The 23,463-nt window shown below is 31.9% G+C and overlaps 1 protein-coding gene across 1 annotated transcript; it reads left to right on the top strand.

The window, feature by feature from the left end:
• Nucleotides 1-463: 463 nt before the first annotated feature.
• On the top strand, nt 464-20,602 carry LOC139502281 (uncharacterized). Its single transcript, XM_071291710.1, has 3 exons — nt 464-944; nt 3,834-4,055; nt 19,954-20,602. Exons 1-3 carry the CDS (start codon nt 497-499, stop codon nt 20,577-20,579), a joined length of 1,296 nt encoding a protein of 431 aa, XP_071147811.1. The 5' UTR covers nt 464-496; the 3' UTR covers nt 20,580-20,602.
• Nucleotides 20,603-23,463: the final 2,861 nt, after the last annotated feature.

The raw sequence follows: 23,463 nt of genomic DNA on the forward strand, positions 1-23,463 counted from the left end.
TCCACGGTCTTTAAAAGCATTGCAAATTTGTGATAACTAAAAAACTAATAGTTAATATCTTTTTTGTATGCTGAAGGAAAGTTTTCTTCATATGAGTACTAAAAAGTCGACCATTAGGGATACACTATAGGAAACCGTCATAATACAGACAGATTGAAATATTAAAACACCAAAACCAACTTCAGACATATCGATAGACAATTCTAGCCTTTATATGATCTACTTTTCGGTGCAATGGCGGCAGGAACCACTGAATGTGGTTCTTCGCACAACGTATGATTTGTTTCTTCATTCAAACAAAGAATTTATATCTACAATTGTTGTATACAGGTGACTGAAAATAGTGTTAAAAGAACACAATACTCACAAATTCTGAGAGCCGAGTGTATTGGACGGAAAGTGACAATTAGGTGCACCTGATAGGAGATTCATATATACAGATAAGGATTTGAACATAAAAAAGTAGTTACTTTCCCCTATACATGAATTCTCTGTTATGATCTTTTCTGCGATGATTGTCTGTGGAGCTAAATTCGCACGTTCTCTACGGCTAGTATCATCAGCTTTTCATTGTTCCTTTTCAAGCACAAAACACAGTACCCATAGATTAACTAAAAATGATGTAAATAGCTACATAAGTGACAGCCTTGACAATTTTGATGATGTTGAACTTGCTCCATATCGTATAAATGGATTTGTATTGGGGACAAGTTTTCAGGATGCATATATTGACTTTTCACAATATTGTGAAGATGATAACGCAACATTTATGAACCTAAACGAAGAGAAACGCATTACTTCACTTTTTACTCCAAAAATTAAATTTTCTTCAATATTTGAAAAAAGTTTCAAGGCCCTGAAAGATGAGCGGGTTGATGATGGATGGAATCCTAGAATAAAAATTGTCACTGATATTTTAAAGTATGGATTTATAGCAGAGAAAGGTACCTATACTGCACCATTTGAAAAACATAATATGTCACATAAAATTAAGATGTACAAAAATGTACAATGTACCAAGTATAAAATGTGCATTGGCAATCAAAACAACATCTTCTTTTTATGGCCCCGCAACGAAGTTGTCGGTGCCATATAGTTTTACCCTTGTCTGTAATTCCGTCTTTCTGTAATTCTGTCATTCCGCAACAAACCATTATACAGATTTTTTTTCTAAACGCCTTCAGATATTGGGCTGATTTTTGGTATGCGAGTTAACCATGATGAGTTACAGATCAAGTTTAAGTTTCGTTCCGCTTGCTAATTTTTGCCGAAATTACGGGCATTGGACTTTGAGAAATTGTTGAAAGAAAATCACATTTATACGGTCTTTTTTTCTAAACACCTTCAGATATGGGGCTGATTTTTGGTATGTGAGTTAACTATGATGAGTTACAGATCAAATTTAAGTTTTGTTCTGCTCCAGTAATTTTTGCCAAATTACAGGCTTTGGACTTTGAGAAATTGTTGAAAATCACGGTTTAAAATAGGGACTTCTTTTCTGAACGCCTTCAGATATTGGGCTGATTTTTGGTATGTGAGTTAATCATGATGAGTTATAAGTCAAGCTTAAGTTTCGTTCTGATCGCTCCGCTAATTATACATTGTAGCTGAAGTTATGGGCTTTGGACTTTGATAAATTATTGAAAATCACAGTTATACAGATTTTTTCTCTATTCCCCTCCAGATTTTTAGCTGATATGTGAGGCTACATTTGCACCATCATGTTTGTGTCCACATGTGTTATTGAAATTGCAGATTTTTCAACTTTTTGGGACAGGGCCATTCGTGTCGCTTAGACACATCTAGTTTTATATTGTAGTCTCATTTATTATGCTTCTTTAAACTCAATCTGGAAGGTTGCAAAGGAATCTGTCGCCCTGATTCACATTAGCCCTTGTACCTGTTCGCAGTAAAACTGGCTCGTCAAGTGTCAATTCTCTCTTCAGGGTCCGCTCCATTTGCCCTTAAGGTATAAATTATTTTTATTTTTTTTCATTGTTATACATGTTTAGTTGCAGAATGTTTATTATTTAAAGGGAAAATGTTTAAAATTCACAAATATTTGAATTGCTACAACCAATTAATTATTTTCCCTTTGATTTGCATAGTCACTGATAGTAGAATACTGGGATACAGCGTATTTATCTTTATTGATATTTGTTAACAATTAGCAATTTTTCATTAAAAAAGGTATACAAAATAATTTGGCAGATTCACAACTTTTATCAATACATGTACCTTTGCATGTGCACTTTTAAATTGGCTGAAATTTATTTTTGGCGATTTTGTTCGACCTGTGAAAATAAGTGAAAATTTGCACCCTGCAAAATAACCTGCTAATACAGTATATATATATAGAGAAAGAACCCAGGGCCAACATCTTCTCTATGGGGGAAAGAACTCAGGGTGAATGGACCTGATACCATATTAGGGTGGTATGTGCACCAAAGAATAGGCAGAATAAAGAAATTCAAGTACGAAAACATGTGAATTGCAAACACTTGCATGAACATAACCCTTTTACGCTATTCATACATGTACATACAAAATGTATACATGCTGAAACCATACAATGTACGTAGCATGCTATAGTAGTCTTAGATACATGCATTCAATGATTGATCTTCCAATGCAATCATTTTCTTTGAGAAATTTTACACTATATTAAAGCAAGTACAAATGTATTAGAAATGTATCTATTGAGTCATAATAAATGTACATGTATCTTGACTCATTTCCCCTAAATTTTTCTTAATATACTTTATTCCATTTTTAAGGGTAACTTGCTTTACTCCTGACAAACAAAATGAAAAGAATAAACAAAACAGCACAACACAACACAACAATTTTTGTTTACTACGATGGAAGCAATATCTAAGCTTGCTTTTAACAGTCAGGGGATTTACTGAAATAAGTGATTTTTAAATCACTTATTTGAGTAGCAAATTTGAAGTTTTGTCTCAAAATGTAATTTTGTATATATAGTTTTACCAACATTTCAAACACATAGGTTTAAATAATATCTATTCATTAGTACATGTGTAGTACATGTAAAATTGAAAAAAAATGTATTTTTTGCTTCTTTTAAGTAGCAAGGTTTATGCCTTTGATGCTATCATTTAGCTGCAAATTCTATTTTAGTTGAAAAAAATGCTGTAATAATGGCTTTACATAATGAACTGATACTTTCTTGACAGATTTTCCCCAGCAGTGGGAGTATTTTTCCTGTAAAGTTCAAGGTTTCATCTTTCAGATTATGTAATAGAATTCTACTGGGGGGGGGGGGGGGGGGGGGGGGGGTTGAAATTAGTGGGGGTTATTAAGATAATGATACTTAAAGAAGTGATTTTTGGGAAGAAAATTGAGGTATGATACTTAAACAAGTGATTTTTATGTCATTATCCTAGATTCAGTACAAGGTCATGACCTGGTCATCCTAGACAACACAGATGTTGGTTCTGATAAGTTTAGAAACATAATTAGTCCCTGGATCATTAGTAATCTATATTTAAAGCTACAGTAAAATTAAATCACTTCTTCTAGTGGTTATTTTGTACTACTTTTAAAATAGGTGATTATTAAAGAAAGACAACTCTTAATTTCAATATTTATGGAAATAATGTTACTTGAATCAGTGATTTAGAACATCATTCATTTAAGCAAGTCCCCTGACTGTTTAACAATGTTTAACATGTTAGGTGTATAAACTAATAAATTTAAAGACTAAACAGTCATGCTAAAAAAAAACCTATCACATTCAATTTAATCATTAAAGATCGATGTTCATGTACAATGATGTATAAAATTTTATGCATTTTTTTTTAAATTTTCAGAGTTTCATGAAATGTGCCTTCAGAAAGTTCGTTATATACCAAATCAAATTCGTGAAGAATTATACATCACAACCATCTTAACAAACCACCTATTCTCCAGGCTGACATCTGTAGGGGGATATTTAAGATTTGTAGCCAATAACAATACTGACAAGTCAAAGTTTGAGATGTGTCCTTGCAGATATTGTGATGATGAAATACTTTTGGGAAATACTGGAATTGGTAAGTCTGATTAAGGGGAGATAAGAGGAAATACTGGAATTGGTAAGTGTGATTAAGGGGAGATAAGAGGAAATACTGGAATTGGTAAGTGTGATTAAGGGGAGATAAGAGGAAATACTGGAATTGGTAAGTGTGATTAAAGACAAAACAGCCTATTCATTTCTACCATTGATTTTTCCTTAAAATTTTGTGTGAAGGTATTTCATGATTTGAGGAACCAAATATGATGAAAAAAATTGGGGGTCACCGACTAAGTTTTGTCCCTATAGCAACCTCAGTTTCATGTTTTCCTGAATATTAGCATAATATTTGCTTGTTATATAAACTCTCAAAAAAATACTTTATATCAAACCTGCAAGTATAATTCTTGGTTCATGTGGGTTTTTTTTTCATGTCAATTTCAGAAGTTTGCCGTAACGAACTCATTTGCTAATGTTGACAGACGGACATACAAAAGCATGGACGGACATCTTTATACCATTATATTTTCATGACTAAGATGACTGTATAGAAATTACTCCATCTAGTTTGTGAATTCATTATTTGTGAAAATTTATCTTTCGTCCCTCTTTTAAGATATAAGGAAATTAAAATTATAGGTATAATATATGAATTAAAGTTTTTGATTCTAAAACGTTATACATCTATCATAAAATACAATCCCTGTTATTACTACCTCACATGTTTTGAATAAACCAGACAGTTTATATAAAATACAAAAAGTTTTTAATTCAAAAATTAATTTTAGAAATATTTTTTCTGTTGAAAACTACAAAGTCAGATTTCTCCAACAGGATAAAATATTATAAATCTAAATTGCTAATTTTGGAAATTAAAACAAAGACAAATTTGTTGCCGGCATTGAAAATGAAAAATTGGTTTTCAATCTTTCCGGTCATAGTCGTAGCTAAATGAAAAGGGAGAGATTTTATGTTGGATATTATTCTTAGAGCAATTGCTTTTGTCATAAGTTAAATTTACAACAATTAATTTTTAAACACTGAACATTTTGATTTCAATTCATATTTGCTGAGTATTAATTTGATTAATATGTTTTGCTTTACAGCTAATTTCCTAATGCATGTAGGGTAAAACTTTGGTTGGCTTCCATGCTTTGTTTGTATAAATGCTTATTCAAGCTTTGTAATTAAGATTGACATCTTCATATATAGGTATGTAAACCTGTATGTATGATATTTAAATTCAATTGGACATTATCAAAATGTAATTATACAAAATATACAAACAAAGCAAGCAAGCTAAACATACATTAGAAAGTTAGCTGTAAGTTTCAGTAAGATCAGCCGACATGTTTATCATTTCTTCTTAAGACAATTTGAAATGAAGCAAATGACAAACGACAATGACCCTTTGTCAAAATTTTATTTTTATTATGAGATTTTGTCAAACATTTTTATTATGAGATTTTGTCAAACAAGTAGTATAAATAAATTTTAACTTGAACATTGCAAGATCGGACATTATTTTACGAGAATCATCCAGATATTAGTAACATGCATACGTTGCAAGTATGTCAAAACTTCTAGGAATATTTTTCATCGGCCTGACCTTCTGAATACTCAATTTTTGAAAGGTTGAACAAAAGACACTAAAATAAGAAGGATCAAATCATAGGGAACATGTGTACTAAGTTTAAGTTGAAAGGACTTCAACTTCATCAAAAAACTACCTTGACCAAAAACTTTAACCTGAATCAAGACGGACGGAAGAACGAACAGACAAATGGACACACAGACCAGAAAACATAAATTGGACATAAATATAACTCTCACCATTCTAATAACCCCGGTAACCTGTACACAAGCGGCACAAATGAAAGACAAAATCTACACAAGTGAAAGAATAATAACAAATGAAATGCAGATCAGCGCAAATATTAGACAAAATCTATATGCATGTGAAAGAATAAAAAAATGAGATGCAGATTGGCGCAAAAAAGTCGTGATCAAAATTCGTATTTTATTATTTTTATAAGAATGAAGGTTAAATATAGTGTAGTATCTTTTGTGTCCATTTGCGTTAAATTTCCACAAGATATCAGCGCAACGCTTTTAAAATTCCTCTTTTCTTGGGAGACGTATTTTTAAACGTACACCATGTTGGAATTCATGAAAAACGAGAAATAGGACGTTATAATTTGACGTTTTTATGCAGTTAAGCTGCATTATGCGAGCACCCTAGATTTGTGTTCTACCCAATAAATCCTGAAATACTTGCCATTGTTATTATCTAGCTTGTTACTATGTTATATATAACTAATTGAACACTTTTTTAATACTTTTTATTCTGGATTACAAAAAAAATGACAAGAAAAACCTTAAATGATCGTCGATTTATCCAAAAGTTTTAAAGTTACACATAGGAAGTAGTGCTTATTAAAAATCCTTGTGTAGTTCATTATGACTCGTGCTTTTAGCTAAGATGTCAAAGAACAATTGTATGAAATATTTAATCGCCGAAAATCTCTTAAGACAAGCAGTTTAGATTTCCCAAATGACAAAAGTCGTAGGAATATTGTTTGTCATCAATACGTAGTACAACTACGTGGGTAACACGAATCACCGAATAACACTGTTATTATCCGAATAACACATGTAATGACCGAATAACTCTTCAAATATCAATATTAACACATTTGAGTGACTTTTAAACATATATTATTGAATAAAAATATAGTAGAAGTGTATTTTATAACCTAAAAATGATTTACAAGTTGCAGGTAAGTTAATATTGATCATTATAAATTTATGTATATCGGTGTGTATTTCCAAGATGGCGACCAAGGAAATCGTATGGAATGAATAAAAGAAAGATTGCATACAATCCCTCAACGTGTTCATCTTGGACCACCTAAGTGGAGCCCTCACGCCACGACAAGGCAATGAACAATGTGAGGGTGGGCTTTTTAAAATAAAATATGGAATAGTAAACTGTTTAAATTAGTTTTTGTTTTAATTTTAGTTAGTTATTAAAAAAATTATTATCTTTATCATATTATTATATTTTTAATTTAGAAATGGATGTTAACCAAGCCCCCTTTTAAACTCTAAAATTACAACTTCTAAGATATCCTGCACAAGGCACGGGCATATCTGTCATAGTCCGCGAAAATACTTTATTTAGAATTTATTGTAAAAAATTTATAACTACTAAGATATCCTGCACAAGGCACGGGCTTATCTGTGATAGTCCGCGAAAATACTTTATTTAGAATTTATTGTAAAAAAATTACAACTACTAAGATATCCTGCACAAGGCACGGGCTTATCTGTCATAGTCCGCGAAAATACTTTATTTAGAATTTATTGTAAAATATTTATAACTATTAAGATATCCTGCGCAAGGCACGGGCTTATCTGTCATAGTCCGCGAAAATACTTTATTTAGAATTTATTGTAAAATATTTATAACTATTAAGATATCCTGCACAAGGCACGGGCTTATCTGTCATAGTCCGCGGAAATACTTTATTTAGAATTGTTAAAAAATATATTCATCCAGTTCAACCTGAAAACATGCGCAAAAATACTATACATGCATTATGTATCAAGTGTATAAAACAGCAATGGGAAACAAGAAAAGAAAAATACATTAAACACAATACAAATAAATTGCATAAACAAAACTGTATACTTACTTAAACACTATAATAATTGAAAAAAGAGAATAGAACCTGCAACGTAAACATGTACTTACCAGTATAACTACATACGAAATGTACACAATGAAATTGAACATGAACAATATAGAAAAATGTAAACAATACAAATGAACACAACAATGAACATCATGAACATCATGAACAATACATACTTACTCACCAATGAATGAAGAAGAAAGAAAACAAAAGTTATCAACATGGTTAAAAAACAGAATTCAAATGAACAGTTTGAGCACACAATATACTTACCAATAAGTAAAACAGAATTAATCAAACAAAGTAATTGCAGTATAAATAAAATACAATTAGATAACACAACTTCTTTTAAACAATTTAAGTCACAATTTACCCACTGCTGTAATAATAATGTAATACATGTATAGTATTAAGTACCGGTCTTTGTAAAAATCATGCAGAAGGTGATTCATGGCATGTCACAGAAGTAATTTTTTTTGCCTTATATCATAAGAACTTTGGTAGATGGTCAAAATTCTGTCTTTATTTTCCCTGTATTATGCCCGTTGCCATGGTAACCATCAAATCAACATTTTGCCTGAATATGTGAAAAAAGACCCTTTTTGAAAATATAAAATAAGGGAATTTAAAGTCCCATAGAAATAAAGTTAATCAATACAAAGGATATGTATATTTACAGTATTGACAAACAAAACCCCAAACTATATAAAAACGTTAAAATTGTGAATTTACTAAATAGTTTGTTTCCATAGCAACCATTTAAAAATGTGTTAAAATTCGAAAATGAAAAATTTCAAAAACTTTAAAATTTTAAATCTGTTTATCTCCCAAGACCAACAATACCATGACATGTCATTGACAAATTTTGAAAGACCACATTCTATATATTCAGAAAATAAAAAGAAAGTCGTGTGTTTTTTTTTTCTTTAAAAAAAAAAATTTAGTCAAAAATTGTCAATTTTCACCAAAATTCAGATTAACAATCAGATGAATAATCAAAAATTTTGAACTCAAAAAGCTAAAACATTCCATTTATATGTGCAATTCTGACACACATTTGTTAATTTTAAAGGAGAATATATGATAAATGAAGATATACTTGTACAAAATGAAAAATCATCACTCTGGGTATGGTGCACCCCCCTTTTTTTTCGATTTTTTTTTTTTTTTTTTTCAAAATTATAAAATTTGTTGAAAGAAATGTGGTATCTCATTGTGTTTACTTGTGAACTAAGTATTTTAAGAATTTAAGCATAACACAACTTCTAAAGTTGAGGGCAGCATATGTACCCCCTCCCTTCAATCTTATATGTAAGATTTCTCAGAAGTTTAAAAAAAAAATGGTAATACGCATAACCCGTTGTCATGTCTAAGACTGATGCTGTCAGTGAAAAAGAATAAAGTTGAATCCAAAACTTAATTACTAGTAAGTCTATGTATAAAGATAAGAGGATGTGTTGTAATTGTCAATGAGACAATTAACTCTCAACCAGAGAGAGCAAAGACATAGAAATAAACAACCACAGATCACCGTATATCCTTCAACAATGAGCATAACATGATTATCTATAAAACAAATCTTAATGAACATTTAAAAAAAAAATAGCTCAGGATACTTTCTCTTTCAAAATGGCTATAAATAAGTTACAGTAACAATTTAATGCAACTCATTGTTGGTTTTTGAAACAGATTGATGCTTTAAAAACTTTAACCCTAGACTAAGATCTGCTAAACAAGAAGACTCACCCTGAAATGTCTGGTTGGTTTTATTTATAATTGAATTACTTTTGAAACTCTGTAAGTGTTATGTAAAGATTTTAATACAAGTATCATATTAACTTAACATTATCAATGTTCTAAGAAAATGAGGTCAGGGTAAGATGAACTATGTCAGACAGACGAAAAAAAGAGAACGGAAACGGAAAATTCAGCAATTTTTCCATTTTTAAAGGGGCATAACTTATTGACAGTACCTGTTACACCAATAACATTCTAACTGTTCTGAATTTTATGGAAATAAGCATTGTGTATAAGTTTCAAAACATTTGGTTGTGGCAAACTTAAGTTAGAGAACGGAAACAAAAAAGTCAGCATTTTCTTTCCATTTGTATAAGGGTATAACTCTGGAACGGACGTACTTACAGACAAGGGTATAACTTAATGCCCCCTTTGCTACAATGGGGACATACAAATTCTACATGTTCTATCTGAGGAAATATATACCAACGATCTACATTAATTGTGCAAGAATTTGTCAATGTTTCTATTGTATATGGTGGAAAAGGACAGCTTGTATATTATTTTTTTTAAAACCTAACTGAATTATTATTTGTATACCCAGAATAATCGCGTTTTTTTATGGTTCTCAAAAATATTATCCTTGTGGCCCTGAGGAAAATTTGCTGGTCCGAACTATTGTATACTGTTTTGATTCTCAAACCTTTATGACACCATGTGCAATGGCCATTCTTGAATTTTGCCTAATTTAATCAATTGTTATATTTACATATTTTTATGCCCCTGCAGTGGCGGAGGGGGCATTAAGGTTAACCCTTGTCCGTCCGTCAGTATGTCCCAACGTTGGTTTCTGTTCTCTATCTTTAGTTTGCCTCAACCAAATGAATTATGAAACCTAATCACATTGCTTATTACCATAAAACAAGACTAAGTTTGGTGGTGTCACTTAAACCGTCCAAGAGTTATGCCCCTTTACAAATAGAAATATTGCTGAATTTCCGTTTCTGTTCTCTAACTTTAGTTTGTCTTTACCAGATGTTATTAAAATTATACACAATGCTTAAAACCACCAAATGCATTTCAACTTTGAATTTTGGTGGTGTAACTTTCACTGTTCTATGCAATGCCTCTTTATAGAGGGAAAAAGTTGCTGAATTTTTTGTTTTGTATTTCTTTCTTTAGTTTGCCTCAACCAAATGTTACGAAACTTTTACACAATTCTTATCACCATAAAAGTTAGTACACAATTGGTAAGTGTCTTCAGTCATGTCCGTTTATGACTTTTATGATATGCCATAATGGAAGCGGGAGCATCATCTGTGTCCAATGGACACATTCCGCATTTATTTCAAATCTTTTAGATAAGTTAGATTATTATATATTAGAATAAAAAGAAAGGTTCTGTAGTTCTTCTTCAATTTCAATTTTAGCACAGTTAAATCGACATAGTGACAAATAAGTGTTTGGATAAAGGTTTCGATACATGTCGATTTACATGGGAGGTAAATAGTAACAGCTATTATGTGTACATAATCTGACTGTGCAATAGTATACTAGTCCACAAAAGAAACGATGCAAGGCAATGTATTTTCCATAGATAATGAAATTGGAAACACTGTACCAAGATTAAAACTGTCCCATTTGTCTAATCTTTACAGAGTGTTATTATCTTATCAAAACCACTGATTTAAGACAAAAAAAATATTTTATTTTTTTATTTTTGTTATATCAAAAATAGTATTTTTATAAATAAACCAGATGCTCCGCAGGGCGCAGCTTTATACGACCGCAGAGGTATTGCACAATACTTAACATAATAATTTTGGACCCCGATTTGGACCAACTTGAAAACTGGGCCCATAATCAAAAATCTATGACCATGTTTAGATTCAGCATATCAAAGAACCCCAAGAATTCTTTTTTTGTTAAAATGAAGCTAAGTTTAATTTTGGACCCTTTTGATCTTAATGTAGACCAATTTGAAAACAGGACCAAAAATTAAGAATCTGAATACACGGTTAGATTTGGCATATCAAAGAACCCCAATAATTAATTTTTTGATGAAATCAAACAAAGTTTAATTTTGGACCCTTTTGGCCCCTAATTCGTTCGGACCAAAACTCCCAAAATCCATCCAAACCTTTCTTTTGTGGTTATAAACCTTGTGTTAAAATTTCATAGATTTCTAATAACTTATGCTTAAGTTATTATGCAAAAACCAAGAAAAATGCTTATTTGGGACCTGTTTTTGGCCCCTAATTCCTAAACTGTTGGGACTAAAACTCCCAAAATCAATCCCAACCTTCCTGTTGTGGTCATAGAGACCTTATGTTAAAATTTTATAGATTTCTTTTTACTTATACTAAAGTTATTGTGCGAAAACCAAGAAAAATGCTTATTTGGAAGGATTGTGCCTGATGTTCATATGATGAAATCATAATCTTTCAGTCAGTTTAATTGAAGTCTGGAGCTGGCATGTCAGTTAACTGCTAGTAGTCTGTTGTTATTTATGTATTATTGTCATTTTGTTTATTTTCTTTGGTTACATCTTCTGACATCAGACTCGGATTTCTCTTGAACTGAATTTTAATGTGCGTATTGTTATGCGTTTACTTTACTACATTGGTTAGAGGTATAGGGGGAGGGTTGAGATCTCACAAACATGTTTAACCCCGCCGCATTTTTGCGCCTGTCCCAAGTTAGGAGCCTCTGGCCTTTGTTAGTCTTGTATTATTTAAATTTTAGTTTCTTGTGTACAATTTGGAAATTAGTATGGCGTTCATTATCACTGGACTAGTATATATTTGTTTAGGGGCCAGCTGAAGGACGCCTCCGGGTGCGGGAATTTCTCGCTACATTGAAGACCTGTCGGTGACCCTCTGCTGTTGTTTTTTTATTTGGTCGGGTTGTTGTCTCTTTGACACATTCCCCATTTCCATTCTCAATTTTATTATTTGGGCCCTTTTTTGCCCCTAATTCCTAAACTGTTGGGACCAAAACACCAAGAATCAATGTCAACCTTTCTTTTATGTAAACTATATAGATTGTAATAATTTATTAACCACTTTTGAAACTTATAATAAGTTTATCTTGTGAATCCCCTGGTTCATTGGATAATTCACACACAGGGATAAACCTATCTGGGATAGTTGTACCTTTTAGGGTATTTGTTAACAACCAATAGTGCAATAAACTGAATATTTATTAAAATAAACCATGTGTTTAAATTTCATAGATTTCAATTTACTTTTACTAAAGTCAGAGTGCGAAAACCAAATGTCTTCGGACGACGACGACGCCAACGTGATACCAATATGCGACCAAAAAATTTTTCAATTAATAAAAATCGAAATTAGAACTTAATTTTTTTCGTTTAAACATGGTCTGCTTAAAATTTTGATTGCCATCCGTCCTTGTGTCCATCTGGCTGTCCTTGCAGCGCTCGCACATGTACAAATTATGTCAGATTTTTAAGAAACTAATACTTTAGGTTATTATAAGCAATATCTCGAACAAGTTAGATATTGGTGGTCAATCGACTTTAATAAAAACATTTATAACCCTTGAAAATAATAAATTTATGGAAAATAGCCCCTTTAACGCTCCCACAGGTATAATTCTTGCCAGATTTTTAATAAAACTTATACACTAGATTAATATCAACAATATCTCGGATGAGTTCTATAATCATGGACAATTGACTTTTTTAAAAGAGTTATGACCCTTAAAAATATTAAAATTTATGGAAAGTTGCCTTGTTAGCGCTCTCGATGGTACAAATTTTTTATTTTTTATTTTCAGTTTATTTCTGATAGAACGGACGTAGTTTTTTTAGGTCACCGTTTCAAAGGAACTGTGAATTTTGCCATCACTTTGCTTCCGTTGTCGTCTGTCCAGTGTAAAATATTTGAAACATTTCCACTGAAACTACTTAACCAATTCCAGTAAAACTTATAAACTGAATGATCCTTAGGATATCTAGAATTAAGTTTGTGTTCTATTTTCTATTTTGTAAAAAAACATGGCCGCCATGGGTAAAATAAGAACATAGGGGTAAAATGCAGTGTGTAGCTCATATTTCAAACTTTAAAGCCTTTTAAGAGCAAATTTTCAGATGAATCTAACAACCCATTGTTGGGTTGCTGCCACTTAATTGTTAATTGTACGGAAATTTTGCAGTTTTGGTTATTATCTTGAATATTATTAATGACAAAGATAAACTGTAAACAGCACAACTTTCAGCAAAGTAGGATCTACAAATAAGTTTATATGACCAGAATTGTCAATTGAATCCGTATGGAGTTATAGCCCTTTAAAGAAATGTTTCACAATTTGTTCATCTAGTTTGCTTCCTTTAAAAAAAAATCTTCTTTTGATATTGAATATGCTTAATCAATTTCAGCCCAACTTGGGAGTTATAATCTTGTATAAATTTAGTTTTTTATTTCCTTGTACTTCAAGAAACTTAGCCACTATGGCTAAAATGGAACATAGGGGTAAAATTCATTTTTTGCTTTTGAAGAAAAAACGACAGATACAAAGAACATTTAAATGGAATTGTTAAGCCACTCATTGATATATATTGAAGGGACAAATAATCATTGATGCAAGATTTAACCAAAAATTACAGGTGATCGATTCAGGTTCTTTAGAGTCAATTTTAAAGACCATGAAATAGAATCTAAAGATTTTAAATTTCTGTTTGGGTTGTTCTCTCTTTGACACATTCCCCATTTCTAAAAAAAAATCTAATATATAAAAATGGTGTAGGGGGTTCTATTATTGCCCTCACCCTTTGAAGAAATTTCATTTTTTAATGCTCAAAATGTTCACAATTGAATTCCATCTTTTAAATTTATTAATAATTTTTTGAATTTTGAAAAAAAGGGGGGGCACCATGCCCAGAAAGAAAAAAATGTCCTTCTCTACAAAAATATCTCTATCAATCATATTTTCTCATTTATAATTACCAAATTTGTGTCAGGAATGCACACATAAATGGAATGTTTTAGCTTTTTAAGTTCAAAATGTTTCAGTATTCATCTGTTTGGTAATCTGAATTATGGTGAAAATTGACAATTTTTGACTAAAATTATTTTTTTAAAGAAAAAAAAAACACACGACTTTCTTTTTATTTTCTGAATATATAGAATGTGGTCTTTCAAAATTTGTCAATGACATGTCATGGTATTGTTGGTCTTGGGAGATAAACAGATTTAAAATTTTAAAGTTTTTAAAATTTTTCATTTTCGAATTTTAACACATTTTTAAATGGTTGCTATGGAAACAAACCATTTAGTAAATTCAAAATTTTAACGTTTTTGTATAGTTTGGGGTTGTGTTTGTCAATACTGTAAATATACATATTGTTTGTATTGATTGACTTTATTTCTATGGTTCTTTAAAATCCATTATATTTCAATTTTCAAAGGCTACTTATGGACGTATTTAGGCAAAATTTTGTAAGGATGGTTTCCATGGCAACCAAAGTTGAAAAGAAAAAATTAATACAGAAAACTTATTTTCATACCATACCTTCATCATAAACAAAATATAAAGACATTTGAAGAGGGGTCATGAATCGCCCATCAACAGGAACCTGCATGATTCTTACAAAGACCGGTACTTAAATACACAATCAGTCCTTTTTCTTTTTGAAGGTTGTTGTTCTCTCGTTGATCTTTCTTTTGCGTTGTCCGATTTTCTTGCCCAATGCTCTCGGTTATAAAATACACTTCTACTATAATTTTATTCAATAATATATGTTTAAAAGTCACTCAAATGTGTTAATATTGATATTTGAAGAGTTATTCGGTCATTACATGTGTTATTCGGATAATAACAGTGTTATTCGGTGATTCGAAGTACCGCAACTACGTCAGTAGTCTATTATATAATTCAACTGTTCATGCTGTTGGCGGCAATTTCAAATTAGAAAAAGAAATTTTTGTAGCTTTTCAATTTGGAGGCAGGTGTGCAAATTAGCGGTGGTCCGAGACCTTCCACTTTTGCAAGCGGAATTTCGACTAGGATATTTGGTTTCTAGCTACGCCCGACGTAGTCGCCTTTACATTTGAAAGAAAATAAGAAATTACTTTGCAAACCTTTTCACCATGTTCACCAAAGTCTCCAATTAAACGAGCTAAAAACTTATTTTTATCATTATTATTCGTGACGGCGATGTTCATTTTGTTCAACCGCTAGCTTTATACAGAAAATCGCCGACAAATATTGTATAAATTCGAGTAAAATCGTATCTGATTGACAAAAACAACATTGTAAACACATAACAATGGCGGCCGTGAAGACAAAATTTTACAAAATCGGATTCGATTCCGGAAGCGGATAAGGATAATTCCGGGTTTGACGATCATTTACAAAATAAATCCAAGCAGGTGAAAAAATACATCTATGCATGGTAAATGAATATAAACACTAGTATTGTAAACCAAAAGATATATGTAAAAGAAAGTAAAAGCTAAAAAATATTTTATTCAGAAACTAAAAATTACTTTTTGATAAATTTTAATTTAAAAATCCAATACAACGTGACAGCTGGGAACAGTATATCTATAAACAATATACATGTTCATGGTCACAGTCTAAATTTTCTTTATAAATGATAAATGATGATAATGCATGTGAGATGCTTTTAAAGTGTAAACATATTACTGCAATTTCGAGGGGTTATTTGTTTTTTCTCAATTTTGAAGGGTCAATTAAAGTAGCTGAAAGTTTCATTCTTTATTTTCACAAATAATGCAACTATATTATATATACCTTAATGTAAGTAAATCATATGATATATAGGTGGCATTCTTTGGGCCACTCTACCCCCTCCTGTTTGATAACTTGGAAACGATCGAGCTCCCCACCCCTAAACCATATGAGGGGCAGATCCAGGATTTTAGGTTAGGAGGGGCGCAAACTTAAATTTTCGCTGAGCTGTTCTCAGCTTAATAAAAAAAAATTGAGGTAAAATTATCGGAATTTTTCATTATTAAGCTGAGAACAACCCATGCTTGCAAATTTAAGGGGGGTGCAAGCCCGCAACCCCCCTGTCTGAATCCGCCCCTGCATATATTCCAGTATAGGACAATATAATAAATAAAAAATGAAATATAGAGGGAGTCCCTGGAGATACCCCACCCCCTCCTGTTTGAGAACTTGGAAACGGTCGAGATCCACACCCCTTAACCATATATATTCATGTTTGTGACAATATGAAAAATCAAATGAAATAGAGGAAGAGTCGCTAGGGGTCACCCCACCCCTCCTGTTTTAGAATTTAAAAATGGTCGAGATCCCAATCCCTAAACCATATATATTCATGTATGGGACAATATAACAAATCAGATGAAAGATAGGGGGAGTCCCTGAGGTCACTGTTTACCCTCCTGTTTGAGAACTTGGAAATGGTCAAGATCCTTACCCCTAAACCATATATATTACTCATGTATGGGACAATATAACAAATCAAATGAAATATAAGGGAAGTCCCTGTGGTCATCCCAACCCTCCTGTTTGAGAACTTGGAAACGGTCGAGATCCCCACACCAAAACAATATATATTCATGTATGGATCAATATAACTAATTAAATGAAATATAGGGGGAGTCCCTTGGGTCACCCTACCCTTCCTGTTTGAGAACTTGGAAACCAATGAGATCCCCACCCCTAAACCATATATATTCATGTATGGGACAATATAACAAATAAAATGAAATGTAGTGGAAGTCCCTAGGGTCACCCTACCCCCAGTGGCGGATCAAGAAATTTTCATAAGTGGGGCCCACTGACTGACCTAAGAGGGGCCCGCTCCAGTCACGCTTCAGTGATTCCCTATATAAGCAACCAAATTTTTTCCAAAAAGGGGGGGGGGGGGGGGGGCGGGCCCCCTGCCCCCTAAATCCTCTACCTACCCCTACCTGTTTGAGAACTTGAAAACCGTTGAGATCCCCACCCCTAAATTATATATATTCATATGTAAGGGACAAAATAACAAATCATTTACATTTACTATGGGCAAGTCAGTCAGACCTCATCTTTGATCCCTGTTGTAGTGAACATTTGTCTGATTCGTGTCTCATAACTTTTGTACTATAGAACACAAACTCAGTTTTCTTTCCAGGGAAACCAGTCCATTCATACTATTACATGTTCATACTACGTCAAATTGAACTTCTAGCAGTCAAATAAAACCAAGGTTAACTACCAAGTAGAACAACTGCAATCATTGGGAACTTGTACCACTGCAGACTCACCATAAAAAAATATACATTGATATATGCATTGCTTTTGAAACCTTGATAACATATAAATTATTTGCCTTAATAAATACATCATTAGATAAACATGAATGTTTAATGTTGAGGCAACATTGCCACAGTTTTCATAATTACGGTTGTCTTGGTTTTTGGTTAACTGCCTTCAGCGCTTACAGCGCTTTGATTTCATTGCTAGAAACAACATCATAGAGCTTTTATATCACTAACAAGTTGTGTTAGTTGATGCTCTTATAGAATAGGCTGTTTGGTCTTTAAGGGAGATTAGGCAGCAACCATTTGATTTTCTGGGGGGGGGGGCTATGGTTTTTTTTTCTGGACAAAATTTGTTTTTCGCCTGTGGCGAAAAACAATTTATGTTTTTCATGACAAGTCGAAAACAATTTTTTTCTTTCAATTTTAGCATTACATATAGTGGCAGCTGAGGGTGAAACAAACAATTTTTTTTTCTCAGAATCAAAAACAATTTTTTTTCTCTCCAAAAACTGGAAACAAACTTTTTTTTCCAAAAAAAACCATAGCCCCCCCCCCCCCCCCCCCCCCAGAAAATCAAATGGTTGCTGCCTTAGAGATAAATACCAATGAGACTGCAATACAATAATTCAACTACTCAGAAATTATATTTACAGACGATTGCATCGAGTGTAGGTAAAGGTAATATCTTTGGTTAGCTTGCTAGCTAGCTGAACTGTGAAGTCATTATTAGGTAACCTATATACTACCTTCCTAAGTAGTCTAGTTGTACAGACAGATAGATTGGTTACCTGTCAAAATAGTCTACTCTTAAAGGATGGTAGTTCACCTAACCTAATTATGAATTCACAGTTCAGCTAGCAAGCATGATAAGCAAAGATATTACCTTTACCTACACAATCAATCCAATTAGCTGTAATACTTAATTGTTAATTAACATGCTTAAGTTTGTGAAATGTTAATGTACATTTTTTTAAGGCCTATTTTGGAGTATATATTTTGGGCGAAGATTGCAATTAAAACCCAATGGTACTAACTTCAACTAAACTTGATTTCGTAATCTTTAAAGGTTTAGGGAGCTACCATTTGATTTTTATGGGGGGGCTAGGATGAAAAAAAATTTCCTGCTTTTTTTTTTAGTTGTAATCTCTGTCCTGCCTTTTTATTTTTTACTCTATTGGGTCCTGCCTTTTTTTTTTACTAGTTATCCTGACTTTTTTTACACAAATTGTCATCCTGTCTTTTTTTTTTACCAAGTTGCTCATCCTGCCTTTTTTTTTACTCAAAACTCCTGTCCTGCCTATTTTTTTCAAATTTCATCCTAGCCCCCCCATAAAAATCAAATGGTAGCTCCCTTATTATGATCACTACCTTAAAGATACATGTTCACATTATATAGTGAATTGATCATAACATTCTTAATTTCTGTTCGTCTTATCCATGAACATTTCCAAAATTTATCAATGAAATATATGCTCAGATATTGAAGTTAAAAAATGATGTTAGTTATACATGTCTAGAAAATAACATAACTTTTGCAAGGTGCAGGCATTTAATATCTGTTCTAAAAATATTAATGTCATTGTTTAAAGTCATCTTTAAAAATTAGAGTTATCTTCCTTCATCCAGCAACCAATGCTTATAAACTGCAATATTTATAATTTTTCTTCCCACTGGTAAATAGAAGCAATCTTTACCCTTCAGTGCTTACAAGCTTTTTATTATTTACTAAAGTTTATAGAACTTTATATTAGATCATGTAAATTTAAGATACAAATTAAAAACAGGTAATTTTCTATCCATTTTCAGAATTCACTAGGTAACAAAAATATACAAGCCTTGCAACAGATGAATAGAAAAAGTCAATCTTCTTTTATAATATACAAATATTCTAACATATATATAAAAGAAGATGTGGTATGATTGCGAATAAGACAAGACACCAAATGACACAGAAATTAACAACTACTTGTATACATTTTGTAGGTCACTGTACAGTCTTAAACAATGAGCAAAGCCCATATAGTTATACACAATAATTATAATATAACAATAATTATTTATACATGTAATCGCTTAGTATTCATGTATAATAAGATAAAATTAATATAAATCTTTCAGTGCTAGGCTTAAAAAATACATATATCACTTTAGAATAGTTACTATTTAACATCTTTTATTTAATCAAATCATTAGGATTTTTTTTTATGTAGTCAATTAATTTTTCAATAATTTATAATTACAGGAAGTGAGTATTTATTTTATGGATGGCCTGATGTTAAACTTTATACACAGGGTGGTGATTTCTTCAACATTGTGTACCCATCCGATGACAATATTAATAGTTATCTAGAGGAAATGGATGGACCTGATATAAGTGATTCTGAACACAATAATACAAGCCATGCCCTGCGAAACAGGAAAAATATTTCAAAATTTATTTCTCAAGTTATTACTTTTTCCTTTTACCAAAGATCTTTGCAAAAAACAAAAGAGAAAAAATGCACATCATCTTTAATACCAACACTGGCAGTGACTGAAAATCATTTTGATATATATATGTATGACTGTGAGAATGATATTCTATTAAGAAACTATGGAGAACCGATACCTCTGTGGAATGAAGCACCATCAGAATCAACATATGAAACTTTAAACATGTCATCAGTTTTAATGCTTTGGATGGTACTGAATCACATGACATTACCTCAATGTTTATCTGATGAAGATATGAACCGTCTTAAGGGAACATGTGACTTTCTTCCACACATTTCACAGGCACGTAAACAACTTATTGAGAACACAGTGGACCAGAAGAAAAGATTTCATCCAATTAAACAAGATGGAGAGATAGAGCTACTTTCAATGTAAAAATAAAAACAATTGACAACTCATCTCTGACTTCAACAGGAATACCAGTAAATACCTGTGACTTTTTTATGGCTACGCCGTAGTGGAGGGGGCATTAAATAATACCCTTGTCCTTCCCTATGTAGGTACGTCCGTCCCATAGTTGATTCTGGTCTCTAACTTCACTTTGCCTCAAAAAAATGTTATCAAACTCATACAAAGTGCTTAGTACCGTAAAACACAGATTAAGTTTGAGTTTTGGTTACATCAGTTTAACCATTCTAGGGTTATGCCCCTTTACAAATGGAAAAATTGATGAAATTTTTGTCTTGTTCTGTGACTTTAGTTTGCCTCAACCAAATGTTATGAAAATTATACACAATGCCTAAAACCACATAACGCAGATCAAGTTTGAATTTTGGTGGTGTCAGTTTCACTGTTTTAGAGTGATGTCCGTTTACTATTTGAAAAATTGCTGATTTTTTTTGTTTCCGTTCTCTTACATTAATTTGCCTAAGCCAAATGCACACAGATCAGCATTTATATATATCTTGAATACCAATTTATAAGCCTCATACCTTTAATGACTTTTTTTTTAATGTACAAACAATACATAGATCAACTATAATTATTTTAATAGATTTTAATAGATCTCTTTGAATGATCTACAAATAGGTCAACATGGTTGCAAAAGAGGGGCAAAAGATACCGAGGGACATTCAAACTTCGAAAATATTCAAAATAAACTAGACAACACATGGCAAAAAAAAACAATTATAGATAAATAACTGTACTCAAAACACAACATATTACCACACAAACTTTTTCTTTTATGTTTCTGAGATGGTTATGTGTGTGAATTCTGCTTCATATTCTTTCCTCCACTATCTAGAGTAACAGTACATTATTACTGTAAGCAACTGTGATCATGTGCAGGGACTTATTTACAGTGAGAAAATAATTGGTGCACAAACTATTTTATTAATACATAAAGAGGTGGACATGTAAGGGTAGGAAATACAATATATCTGTTGAAACTATGATGTCAATAAAAAAATATTTTGGTAACATCTTCAGTGCCTTGTTCAAGTGAAATCTGTGTGGTCCTGTAAAAATTTGTGTCTACACTCCCTCTTCTTTGTAACAATAGTTTAAATGGTGAAATGTCCCATTGTTTTATTTATTCTAAAAGTTATGATGAAAGTCTTCACTCAAAAAAATAGAAGTTTTACTACAAATATAACTTATATTCATGAACATGAAATCAAGGTCAGATGAACACTACCAGACAGAAATTAGCATTTTACAATCATTTTATACACCAAATCAAGGACGTGTAACTAACATATACGTCCTTGACCAAATATAGTTGACATATTGCTCTGATAAACTTACAAAACTACGAAATCATGATTACCATGAAACTGAGGTCAAGGTCATATGAACAGTTACAATGCCAGACAGATATGAATGGATTACAATAACTCTGTACACCAATTATAATTGATCTACTAGTATTGTTTTAAGTATTTGATTAACTGACAAAACTATGAATATCAAACAGTGACCAATGAACCTTAAAATGAGGTTAATGTCATAAGATAGACATGTACACCTAAGGGAGCTACCATTTGATTTTTATGGGGGGGCTAGGATGAAAAATTTTGTCCTGCATTTTTTTTTAGCTGTAATCTCTGTCCTGCCTTTTTATTTTTCACTCTGTTCGGTTTTACTCAAAACTCCTGTCCTGCCTATTTTTTTCAAATTTCATCCTAGCCCCCCCCCCATAAAAATCAAATGGTAGCTCCCTAACAGTCACTTCACCAACAAAGTATAATGGGACCTATTGCTCAATGTATCTAAGAAATAAACAATCCACAAAAACAAAACATTATGTAAGGACCAAGGTCATGGTTAGAGGAAACCTGTTGGTCGGACATGTTTGCCTTACTATCATTCAATACCTTATGTGTCTTGGAAAAAGACCAAACCACAATAAGTTAATAGTGTCTAATGAACAGGAGGTCAATATCAGATGTAACTTGACATGTATACCTTGGAAGGACCCCATATACCAATATAGTTATCCTAAAACACAAGAATTATAATGATCATTTGTATATATATTTATATAACTATACAAATAGGTATATAAACATATACATACATTGTACCATGTTTACATGTAAATAAGACTATTTTTTATAGTTCAACAAGAGTGTATACACGCTGAAATGTCCCGCCTTCTTTACTAATCATTCATATGTTGATATAGTCCTAAATATAAAGCTTTACTACAAATATCACAAAATCTTAACATGATCCAAGAAAATGAGGTCAATGTCATATAAACCAAAGAAGAAATGCATGTACACATTACAATCATGCAATACACTAAATATACCTGTAGTTGACTTTGTGCTGTTGCTTAATGTTGCTGGATGCATATTCTTTTAATTTGCCATTTATTTCAAATCAGGCGTCTTAATTGTTACATGGTTTGTCTCATTTTCATTTTTTCATGTTGGTGTTTTTTATAATGTGCTAAAAGGTATGGATTTTACTTATTGTTGAAGGTAGAACCCATACTTGATAAAATTCAAGTCATTGGTTAATGGTGGATAGTACCTGGTGTCACATTGCCACTTCTCCTTAATTTTAACACTGCTTCTGATTACAACGTCTGTTATGTTGATATATTGTATTCATTCTTTAGTTGTCTTTAATAGCTTGTATCATCCTGATCTTCCATGAAATATTTGCCACTAGATTTTTAGCAACCAATAACAAATAACCAATCAATTTTAGCTAGTAATTTTTTGTGTTTGTTTTGTATAATATTAATCATTTTATTATATACTTAGTAGTAAATACAGATAAATTGTATGTGTAATACAATCATTGG

Source organism: Mytilus edulis, chromosome 13 (assembly GCF_963676685.1).
Source record: "Mytilus edulis chromosome 13, xbMytEdul2.2, whole genome shotgun sequence".
Taxonomy (NCBI): Eukaryota; Metazoa; Mollusca; class Bivalvia; order Mytilida; family Mytilidae; genus Mytilus; species Mytilus edulis.